General features: G+C 39.1%; 1 protein-coding gene across 4 annotated transcripts in view; it reads left to right on the top strand.

Annotated features, from left to right (window-relative positions):
• Positions 1 to 9,338: 9,338 nt before the first annotated feature.
• Rgs22 (regulator of G protein signaling 22) overlaps positions 9,339 to 12,222 on the top strand; it is a 113,585-nt gene continuing 110,701 nt past the window's right edge. For 3 of the 4 annotated variants that reach the window (XM_048801918.1, XM_048801919.1, XM_048801920.1), the window contains exons 1-2: positions 9,340 to 10,462; positions 10,947 to 10,975. In XM_048801918.1, coding sequence (XP_048657875.1) covers positions 10,438 to 10,462; positions 10,947 to 10,975 — 54 coding nt within the window. In that variant the 5' untranslated portion in view covers positions 9,340 to 10,437. Of the gene's footprint in view, positions 10,463 to 10,946; positions 10,976 to 12,222 lie in introns of all 4 variants that reach the window. The other variant, XM_048801917.1, reaches the window with a different exon arrangement.

Raw genomic sequence — 12,222 nt, 5'->3', positions numbered from 1 at the left:
CCCCCCCATCACTATCCCTCTGGTGTTGTATGTGTTGCAGCCACAGTTCCCTTGCAGGGCGCTGCTTACTGTGGTCCTCCTGTGGCTATGCAGCCCATTAGAATGTGATATTATATCTCACTTAGGTGGTAAAAAAAAAAAAACAGTGTTTATCACAATTATAGAAATAAACAACAAACACGTTTTATTTTCTACTGAAGGTAATCTTAAGCAATAGAAGCCGAAGGTTTTTATATTTCTGGTTTTACTTGGGATTTAAGTATTTAGATCAAATAGATATAAATGAAATAGAGTAAGGGCACATATTTTAATGATTTTATAATAAAACTTCCTGAAGAAGAAAATATCAGAGTAGTAATTCAACAGGTAAAATCCTTTTGGGTAGGTTTTATATTTGTGATTATACAATCAACGTTATCTTAATTATTTAAAGTTATCGTGTGCTGTCATAACTGACTTGAGTAGTTACCCCAGCTCTGTACTTCCATAGCATCCTTTATGTCCTCTCTCATGGAACTTAGTTGTCTTTATTTAAATCACTTTAGTTTCTTTTTGCATAAGCTCTGTGAAGTCCTAGGCCATATCATATTTGACTTAAAGGCCAATGTGTCCCTAGCATCTAGCATTCAGTTATTGAATGTGAATGGATTGTTTTAGTGCTGCTAGCCATTTAAAAAAATATTTATTTTTCAGTTGTAGTTGGACACAATACCTTTATTTTGTTTGTTTTTATATAATACTGAGGATCAAACCCATGGCCTCTCATATGCTAGGCGAGCACTCTACCATTGAGCCACAACCCCAGCCCCTGCTGCTAGCAATTTTAACCAAGTAAATCATTATAAACATTAGGCAAACAATTTGTCTTAATATAATTCATTAATTTCTTAACATTTGATTTCACTGATTAATGTTTTAATACCCAAAAGGTAGAATTTAAAGGATTTAATCTATTTAAGCATATACTCAGTGAATTTGTTTGCTACTCATTTTTTTTAACCTTTATTATATTTATTTATTTTTATGTGGTGCTGAGGATCAAACCCAGTGCCTCACACATTCTAGGCAAGTGCTCTACCACTGAGTTACAGCCACAGCCCTGGTCTATTCATTCTTTTAGTTGATTTTGCCCTAGAACCAGTTAGGAGATAATGGAAGGAGCACTAGGTAAGGAGAAGGAAGATTGCTAGCTTCCCAGCCTCCTAGTGAGCACACTAGCTGGACAGCTTATTAGCTATGTCCTTATACAAGTCAGCTTCTAACCTGTTTGCAAAAGATGAAATTGAGCACACCATTAATTGATCTCATGCTAACTCATTTATTCCTTACAATGATTCTATAAGGAATTCATTTTTTATTCATTTTATATATCAGAAAACTGAAGAAAAGCGGTTAATAATTTGAGATCATACAGGCAGCAAATGGGGAACAGGATTCTCACTGAGGCAGTTTACCATCAGCAAAACTCTGCACAACTCTGTTGATGAACTCAGTATACATATAATTACAAAGTCTTAAATGTTTTGGTATTTAAGAATAACTATTGGTCTAGTAGGGGAAAAAAAATCTAATTTAAAATAATTCTGCTTGAATAGAGTAGTCCTGAGCTCACAATTGGATTAAACAATTTTGTCATTTAAAAATACAACTGAATTTGGCTCAGCGGTAGAGTGCTCGCCTCACACGTGTCCTGGGTTTGATCCTCAGCACCACATAGAAATAAATAAAGTAAAGGTATTGTGTCCAACAACAACTAAAAAATAAATTAAAAAAATAGAAATGAATTAAATGAATATACCATTATCTGAGAGTAAAGTTTAAGACTTCCAATCCTGAGATTTTATAATCTAATGACATAAGCATTAAAGTAAGTATTCTCATATTCTAGTTGTTGCAACATTCTTATCAGTTTTGGTTATTGGGGAGGGAAACAAGAAAGTTTCTCCAAACATTTATGATGGGTATACTCTGAGTATACCTGTGTTCCTGAGGAAGTTCCAAAATAAGAGCAATAAGTACATTTGGTATTTTATTTTTGTATTTTGTTTCATTTCTTTAAAACAACATAGGAAAATCAATAAATTTTTGACCTTCTACTGATTTAGGATAAAAATCTCTGCCTTTCTATGATCTGCCCCTTGAAGGCCTTGGTGACTAATGGGCAGGAATAGTCTGTCTGATTTCTTGATTCCAGGAAGGGCAGATATTTCCAAGTTCTCTCCTCCTAGTTTGGAAGAATGGTTAGAAACTCATGGCAAATAATATAAAGAGAAACAACACTTTAAGCTTTATCATTTTATACTAGTGTACCTATGAGCACAAATGTGGATGTTTAAGATTAGCTATTAAAATAACTAAGCTTTATTATGAATTTCTTTAGTAAGAGTTGAGTTGCTATTGAGAAAATATTTTTGTTACTTACTTGGCAAGTAACTGTGTAAAGCTAAGCTTTCCCATTACCTTTGCTTAATTTATGACACAAAGCAAAACTGTCAAATTTTTGACACAAAAAATTTACTGAACAATTTGGATATTTAATGTTAATGAATTATATCATAATTTATCATTAATTTGTCATAAATTGTACCTGTTTAAAATTGTGTAACATCTAAAAAAATGCTTTATTTTAAAAGATTTTTAAATCTTCATTTTTGTATGAAGAAGGAATGTTTCAAAGATGACACTAAAATATTCCACTAGGGGGCACCAAAGACTTATTTATAGTGATTTTGGCATTTCTTTAAAAAAGTAATTTTAGCTTTTATGTATTTGACATTGATATGCTATGACATTGCCAAATAGAGGAAGTTTCGTTCCTTGACTTAATTTTTAAAGTGTATATAGAATAAATTTGGGGAATAGTTATTACTCAGAGTTGGTAATTAAAATATTTTAGCTGGCTTGCAAGAGCATACCACCTTCCCGGATGCCTGCTAATAGAACACCTTGTTGGCGGGCTCTGGTTTGTATTTAGGCCATCTGTGTTTATTTGCCCAATGGCTCTACACTCCTGGCTCCCTTGTCATGGACTGTGGAGCCAAAGAAATGGAAGGAGCAATGGAAATATGGCAGGTGAGCGCTGGTTATGAAAGTAGTGTAGTGCTACCAGTGATTTACCTCCCAATTCTCATTCCTGCAGAAAGGTAGTTCTGGGTTCAGGGCTTAATCACATAGGTTACTGTGAATGTCTACTTACCTAGTTACCTGCCTAGGTTACTGTGAATGTGTCCTAACAGACCCTGTACTTCTATTTACTCCCCATTTGAATCTCTCCTAAATGTTTATTGTAGTTTATTTGTAATAAATGTAGCTCTAATCACATGGCTTCCTATTTAAAATGTAGCAGAATTTAGTCTCTCTCAATGGTCATGACTTTCTAGCAATCTGCCCCACCATTTCATTCGGTAAACTTTATACCAGCCAAATTAGACTTCTTGCTGTTTTCTAAATTTCCCATGTGATATCCCCTGCTTCCACCCTTCCTTGCCATATTATATTCCATCAAAATCCAGCTAATCTTTGTTTCCATGAGTCATTTTCTGATCTCTCCAACAAGATGAAAATTTTACTTTATTTGAATCAAATATTTATCTCTTTCTCATCATATTTCTGGTGTTTCTTTTTTGTATTAAATTCTTATCACCCACTATTATCAAGTTTCTTAAAGGTAGAACAGTTTTACCTCTCTACCTCCTTTAGCATTGTGTCTTGAACATGATAGAATATACAGAAAGGGTTAGTTGAATTGCTGAAATAATAATGATTGATTGTCATGTGATACAGTATACTTATCCAAACCTCTATTTTCCTTACTTTTTCAGGTGGTAGCATAGCAACTTCAGTTATAGTTGTTTTGAGAGAGCTGAAATAGACACCGTCTTTTCTGCAGCCTTCCAACCACTTGGAATTTCTACTACATTCCATTTCCCTCCCTCTTTGCCTTTGCCAATGCTGTTTTCTCCCTGGGATTGTCATTTCCTCCCTGCCCCCAGTGCCTCTTCTACCTTTGAATGCTCAGGGCTCACCAAGACTATCACCTCCCTCCTGCCCCAGGCTGGTTACCTCTCTCCTCCTCAGTGCAACTGGAGGCCGTTTGCACTGTTATCATCACCCTATCAGAATTTGTGGTTTCCTCCTTAGACAGTAAGTTCCTCTTACCTATGTCTGTGTCCCCAGTGCTTACTTAGTCTGAACCACAGCTCCATGTTTGTCAGTAGCCATCCCTGCCACTCCTCTGCCCAGGCTAGGTGAACTGTACATGGAGCACATTGGAGCAGAAAGTGGTGCTCCTAAGTCTTCTGTATCCTTGTTAAAAATGAAAAGATGTCAAGGCCACTGACACCAGAGGCCTTCTGTTTTTTTCTTTGCTGCCAAGGAAATGCAGGCTGCTGCTTCTCTCCATATGCACTGATACACAGTGTAATTGCCCTCATTTTCAAGTTACCCTGTTAGTGCTCTTGAATTATTTCCTAAAGAGTATAAATGTTCTGGGGCAGGGCTGTTTTTTCTTACCTCCCCTTAGTGCCTCAGTATCTGCTACTACAATCCTACAGAGGCACTGTAAATGATTAAAGGGCTGTGGAATCCCGAGACAGGGACTCCAATTTAACATGTTTATATATTTTTATTGTTGGTGGCTGATTTTTATTTTGGCCAGGCACTAGACTGTGTGCCTTGCAGACATTATCTCATTATGTTAAGAGCAACCCTATGAGAGAGGTACCCTTATTGTCTAATTTTTTTTTTCAGATAATTTAAGATTTAGAGGGGCTTAAGAACATAGTCATCCCACATTAGTAAATTTAGAGCTGGGGTTAGACAGCGGCTGTTTGATTTTACATAGTTGGTCTTGGCTTCCTCCCTGCTCATGCCTTCTCTGCACCAGCAGAACTTTGGGTCTGCTGTTTCCTGCTTCATTAGTGGGAATCACTTGCTGTTGCTTGTTTAGCCTCAGGTAAGCAGATGGGAAATTCAAGCTATTGGACTTTACTATTTTCTTTTTCATCTTTTTCTGACCACTGACACTTGATTGGGAAATGAAAATTTGAGATCTTTTATTTTGACCAATAATGTTTCCTACGACTTTTAGTAATATAATATGTCTTCAATAAACGTAGTTTATTTGTTTAGCACATTTATCGAGCATTTGCTGCATCATGCCAGGTTTTGCTTTAGTTGATGGAGTTATAATAGTTACTGACATGGGTTAAAAAAATCCCTTTTGGAACACAAATTCATTTTTTAAAAGGAAACAGATTAGAAGAGGAGAGAAAAAGGAGAAAAATATTCTGTATTTGTAAAAATCACAACATTCTAAAAATTGAATTATCAGTGTATGCAAGAAATAAAGCAAAGGAATGGAATATATTGACAATTAGAATAAATCTAAACCAACAGGTCCAGATGGTAGTTATCTCAGATAAGTTAATAAATTACCTAATGAATATATTACACTAATTATATTCTTCAAGAAATTATGAGTTGTTAGGATGTAGGAAAAATGTCTTTTTTCAGTTAAATATAGTATGGATGAGGGTAGTTATACAATATAGATAGTATCACATAATATAACAAAAAGAAAAGATAATCAGCAATAATCAAAAGGAGAATGAAAATAATAAATTTCATAGCCTGTGTTTCTAAATTTCCTTGTCACACCTGCAGTTACTTTAGGAGTTCAAATGTGGGCGTGGGAATCACACACTATTAGATGTTGAGTTGCCACTCAGCTCCAAGGGAAAACACTCAAATGTACTGCTCTGCCATTCTGGTTCATTTATGTATAAAAACTTAAAATATAGTTTAGTTGCTTGAAAATAAATGAAGACAACCCAAATGAGAACAAACAAACTATTTATTCTATGGTTGCTATAACAGGGGAATCAGCCGGGATCATTTGTATTTTTCAGAGGCTGGAAGATAAGCAGGGAGTGGGGAAGATTTAACAGCAAGAAAAGAAAAAGGATGGCCAGGTCCACTCTGCCCAGATGTTGTTATGTGGGGAGGGGGTGTTAAATGGAATCCAGTGGGCGGCCTGTGTGATTGTTTGGAGAAGGAATTGGCTTTCTCTGATTGGTCCTGATTGGAAGTGGCTGCAAACTTAGGGAAGCTGGCAGTCACTGACCCAGTCCTGACCATTCTGAGCCTATTACTACAAAGGTTGTGGTTTGATTTCCAAGGCTGGTTGCTACAGAGGTTATAGGTCAGAGTTCACTCTCATATATCTTAAGATGCTATTGTCCAGTTGCATATTAAGACTTTGGGCCTTGATAAATATCCCATTATCACTGAAAAGTGAAATTAACATGAGTTCTATCCTTTGGTGCTATTCTTCTTCACACTCAGAAAAGTTGAGAACAAGCCTTAAGTTGAAACAAGCTACCATGCCAAACCCAAGGAAGAACTGGTACTGTCATTTAACAGAGGGTTGGATGCCTCAAAATATGCTCTTGATTGTCAAGGAGATCTTTAATCTACACATTCTATTTAGTCTCTCCAGCAGTAATTAGGAGAATCATTAAATAAATCCCTGAGGACTGGGATTGTGGCTCAGCGGTGAAGTACTTGCCTGGCACATGTGAGGCCCTGGGTTCGATCCTGAGCACCACATACAAATAAGATATTGTGTCCAACTACAACTAAAAATTAAATATTAAAAAGAAATAAATTCCTGAGATTTCTTACCCTGAGCAGATATACTTTCTTACCCTGAACACGGTACATAAAGTAGCCCTAATATAAATTAATCCTTGCCATTCAGAAGATCAGTGTTTGATATGTGGCTCAAAGCTATCATTTTTCTCTCTAGAAGCTTAACATGGTGCTGCTTCTGTTCTATTCCCCAGTTACACTGGCTTCTGACTATGTCACAATTTTAGATGACTTGGGGGAGACTGTCTGAGATGCTCTCCAGGGTTCCCTAAAGTTGAATTTCAAGTATACAAGATCTGTAAATAAGGCAGACTTCAAATTTGCCTTTCAAATTTGCTGATTACATGTCTAGAATCAGAAGATAATAAACAGAAATTTGATTCCACTTATGTAGGTAGAGTTTCCATTAAAACCTTTGGTTTCAACAATGATATACACTAGTTGTAGGAAAAAATGACTTTTGGTAAAACTACCTAGTGTTTACCATCTGGGGATAGAGTACAGAGAAAGAATATGAAAGTAAATAGACAGAACTCAAAGTAAATCGAATCCAGACATCAGGGAAATGCAAATAAAAACCACAAAGAGATACTGCATCATACCCAAGAGGATGGCCACATTGAAAATGTCAGAGATAAAAATGTCAGGTGAAAAATGTCAGCCAGAATGTGAAGTCAGAACCTGCATCCACTGCTCATGGAAATGTAAATTGGTACAGCCAATTTGGAAACCAGGCTGTCCGCCCCTGAGCAGATAGAAACCTAAGAGAAATGAAAATATATGTACACACAAAATTTGCACACGAATGTTCATAGCCTCATTATTCATAATTGTCAAAAGGTAGAAACCAAAATTTTCATTGATCAGTGAATGGACAAAATGTGATATAACCATACATTGGAATATTATTAAGTCATAAAAAGGGAGTACTGATCCCATACTACAATAGTAAATGAACTGGAAGACATTATGCTAAGTGAAGGAAGCCAGACACAAAAGACCACATGTGGTGTGACTTCATTTATATGAAATGTCCAGAATAGGCAATATATAGAGAGAAGGTAGATTAATGGTCGTTAGGGAAGGGAGAATAAAGGGATTCTGAAAAGTTATAGTGTGTGTTTGAAGTGATGAAATATTCTAAATTTATAGTGATGGTTTAACAACTCTGAACCTACTTTAAATGGGTGCACTGGATATGTGAATTATATATCAATAAAACTGTTACCAAAAAAAATCACCAAAACATTAGAAGAGGTTATAATGTAGGTATTTGGGTCAAGTTATTGTCAAATTATTGTCTTTGAGTTCTCATGCTGGTTTTTAATCTTGTAAGATTATTTTCAGGGACAAAGCCCATATAAGACAGTGGCCAAAGAGCAAAGAACTTCGATTCAGGGAATAGAATCAATTTGTGACTTCAGTATTTTCAAATTGTGTCTTTCTATAAATTATCTAAGTGTTAGTTTCCAAAATTGTAAATTGAGAACAGCACTAATCAGGCTCTTGTTAGGTGCTCTTAGTGAGAAAGTAATGCATTAGCTGCTGTTTTTGTTAAAACAGATTATTATCATTATGGCTACCTGAGACAGGAAAAAAAAAAAAAGCTCATCTGTGAACAGAGCATAGTGTATAATGCCATGGAGAGGAAATCGAGAAGAAGTTCATTTCAACAAGTACCTACTGAGTGGTGATATTTAGTAGTGGGTGTGGTGCAGAGAGGAGGAGATTAAAATAAGATGAATCTCTCTTCACCCCCAGAATCATACTCACTGGTAGTGATACTAGGGGCTGGGAATGCACCGTCTTCTTGCAGTGATTTTAATATCAATATAGTTATAAAATGGGGTTTGCACCAAGTACAGAGGAGCAAGAAGAGAAGCCAATGAGAGAATACTGAAGGAGATGACCCCCAAGCTGAGTCTTGAGGAACAAGAAAATTTCATCTGGTAAAGAAAAAGCCAAAAGTTTTCTTTTGTGGCAGAAACAGGAAGTCCATAGGCAAACTCCTACAAAGTCCATTTATGTGCCATCAAATTCTGAGTTCCAGTGTCAATTGCAAACTCAAAATCTTCATTTGGATGGCCAATAGACTTAAACTCCTCTCAACAAGGTCCTTCATAGCATTCCCTCCCTCAGTCGATGGCTGCTCTGGCCTTCTGGCTGTTCAGGCTGAAAACCTTGGAGTCATTCTCAGCTACTCTCTTCCTTTCCGCCATTCAACTGCTCAGATACTTCTCTGAGCTCCCCTTGAAAAATGTATGCATTTTATGCTTTAGACAAAGAAAAACTGGAGTTGGCAGAGGGACTCCTAAACCTGTGTTGCCTGCTCTGAGCCTCTATCCACTCTTACCTGCCTCTACTTGTGCTGTCTACATCCTCTAGACAGCACCCAGGACAATCTTTTCACATAAAAGTAAAACCAGGACATTTCTCTGTTCAAACTCTCCTGTTTAGGACCTGTGATTATTCTCCTCACACCTCTTCTTACCTCTGCTTTCTTCTACTCCCTCTTGATTTCATCTCACCCTCTGATTTTGTCTGGCTGAGACAATAGTTTATTTTACTTTTGTCTTTTCCTATGTCATATTGAAAAAGCAATAAATATAACTGGGCAGGTGTTAGCTTCCTTGGAATGTGAGCACCAATTGTCTAACTGCTTGCTTAAGTATTTGCATACCTGCTGGCCCCTGCCCAACCTTGAGTGTCCTCCACACTGAGAAAGCAAATGTGGAGCCACTGAAGGTTTTAAGTAAGTCAGATTGGTATTCAGATAGATGATATTGCTTTCAGCATGGAGAATGGATTTAAGGGGAACTCCACTGGAAGCAAAGGCTGGAAGGGAAACAAGTGAGGAAGTTTTTACAATAGTCCAGATGGGAGCCTGCACTAAGGCTGTGGTTGCTAGTGAGAATGGAGAGGAGATTCTAGATTGCAGAAACACTTTTAGAATTGGCAAGACCCAATGCTTGACTGAATATGGGGTTTGGAAGGAAAATTTTAGGGGGGAAACTCCTAGGTTTCTGGTTTGAGAAACCAACTGGTACATGCAGCAGTCATTAGGTTTTTGTTAGAAGATGACTTTGAAGATGATGTGGAAGATGTGTTTCTTTTGGACATTTGCATTGGATACATTGCTGTGTATAGTTGTTATATATATATTTGGTGCTGAGATTGAACCCAGGGCCTTGTGCATGCAAAGCAAGCACTCTACCAACTGAGCTATATCCCCAGCCTTCCTCAGGTAATTTTTAAAACTTAGAAAACTGGAAAGTGCAGCAGCCCTAACTGGAGAAAAGGTGCGGGGAAGGATCTGGTTCCCAAAGCCGGTGGGTATTTAATTTTTTCTACAGATGTTGTGTGCTGAACGCCTTCTGCTCCATCAAGACGCCTTCGTCCTCCTTGGTTCAGGACCAGCCGGCCTGGCGTCCTCGCGCGCCCACACCCCGGGGCCAGCCGGCCTGTAGTTAGTCGGGGACTTCGCAGTCCAGGCGGGGTCCTGCTGAGCGAGCCCCGGCCTGAGCCCGGGTCTCCACGGCAACCCGCCGGCTCCAAGGGTCTTTTAAGGGCGACAGCTCTCCAGGGCCCGCTCCCGGGGGGCTGCCCAGAGGCAGGAACCGGGGAAGCGCGGCGTGCGGCGGCCGCATTGTCTCGCGCCATAGCAACCGGGCGCGGCGGGGACACGCGCGCAGCCCGGCGTCGCTCTCCAGCAGACGGCTCTGGCGGGAGCGGGCACCTTGCAGCGGGCCCCGACGGTTCGCGCGGGCCCCGGGCGCGGGCGGCGGCATGCCGAAGAAGCGGCTCACCGCGGGTAGGTGCGCGGCTCGCCCGGGGGCCGGACGCGGAGCCGGGCCGCGCCTCGCGCAGGACGCTGGAGGTTACTGCTCGCCCAGGCGTCCCCTCTTCCTGACGGTCGGAAATCTGGCTTCACCGCCCTCGCATTGCTTTTATTAGGAAATTCACCTCCTCCCCGGTTTACATTGGCACCGAGTTGCTTTATCTTGCTTAACTCTCCATTTTGCAGCTGGAGTAACGGAGGCCTCCGTGGAGGAAGGTTAACTCCAGGGTCACAGTGAATTAGTGACCAAGCTGGATTCCAGAGGCCTGGCCTCCCCACTTCCACCTTGAATTCCAACTTAAAATTCAATCCATGTGCAGAGAATGAACAGAGGGCCAAAATTTTACAGAGCTTACCCATGTATAAAGTAGGGCTGGGCGCTGTCTCCGATTATTTCATTTACTCTAAGAGGAAATCAGATTTGAGTGAGATAATGTAATATTTTATCTTGTTTCAGAGCCACCAGATATTACAGAAGAAGAATTTGTAAGTAAATTTTAAAGGGGCTATTTATTTTTGCTTTTTTTCCCTAATATGAGATATCGTATCATAGATGAAAGCTGTGTGCTTTTCCTCTTTTCCTAGTAGAAGCTTTGATTTAGTAACAGTGGCGAAAACTGGGTACAAGACCTTCTTATATTCTTTAGAAGGAGCCAATTACTTCGTCTGATGAATTTTGATCATTATTAAAGTTCTTTCATATAAATGATCTCACTTAATTTCTCTGAACTCTTTAGCGTCTCCGTGAGAGGTAGGGTTTATTTCCATGGTTTTGTTGTGATGTGACGCACAGTTCCTGGTTGCAGTGAACATTAGTAAGTAGCATTGACTGATAGTGATTGATTTATAATTCCTTTTCAAATTTCTTAGCTATTATTCTTAGTTCAGACTTCTGGAGAAGTTGAGTAATAATCAGTATTTTGCCAAATTATACACATCATCATTTAGACACCTGCTATCTTCAGTATGGGTTCGTCTGTATTTCCTATTGTATATTTAAGGGACTTGCCCCAAATTACACACGGGTAGGAAATAGCAAAGCCTAATTCTTACTAAGGTCTGACTCTGAATCCAAGAGCTCTAACCACTTCTGTTATTTGCTTATGTCCTCCAGCACTTATTTCTCTTGTTGGCTGATTATCATATTTGCTTTTGGCTTTTTATTCAACAAGCATGAATGATTGCAGTCCTAGAGGGATAAGAACTAGAGAGGAGGGAGGGCTGTCTTCCTGGGTTGGCAGCTTCCACTTTGACCTTTACAGATCTTTGCTGTTGAGACAGAGAAAGGGAGAGAGGCAGAGGAACCCCCACCCCCACCCTACACATACACCAAGGTAGAGGTACACAGAGTTAGTCAGATATTCCTCCCATCTTCTGGCCATGTTGGCAGAGTTCTGTTTAGTGGGGAAAAATTTTAAAGCTTCTTCAGGCCTTAAGCCTGAACTGCTCTTTGTTCCAGTAGGAGGTGAACATTTCTGGAGCCAGCTGATCCTTTCTTCTAGGATTCCAGCACAAGCTCTCTGAAGAGCACTCAGTAACATACCCCTTGATGTTTGAGTAGTTCGATATTTCAGGCATTTGACCCAGTTTGCACAGCTTGAAGACTCTATTAGCCCACCCCCTTGGCTTCTTTAACACCACTGTCTCCCAGTTCTTTAATCTTTCATTTATTCCTTCTTTCTAGCTTCTCTTTTTCTTTTCTCATGAAAGTATTGGCCTTCTTCAGGATTTTT

Source organism: Marmota marmota, unplaced genomic scaffold (assembly GCF_001458135.2).
Source record: "Marmota marmota marmota unplaced genomic scaffold, marMar, whole genome shotgun sequence".
Classification (NCBI taxonomy): domain Eukaryota; kingdom Metazoa; phylum Chordata; class Mammalia; order Rodentia; family Sciuridae; genus Marmota; species Marmota marmota.
Note: the sequence above shows the minus strand (reverse complement) of the source record. Positions and strands in the feature narration are given on the sequence as shown.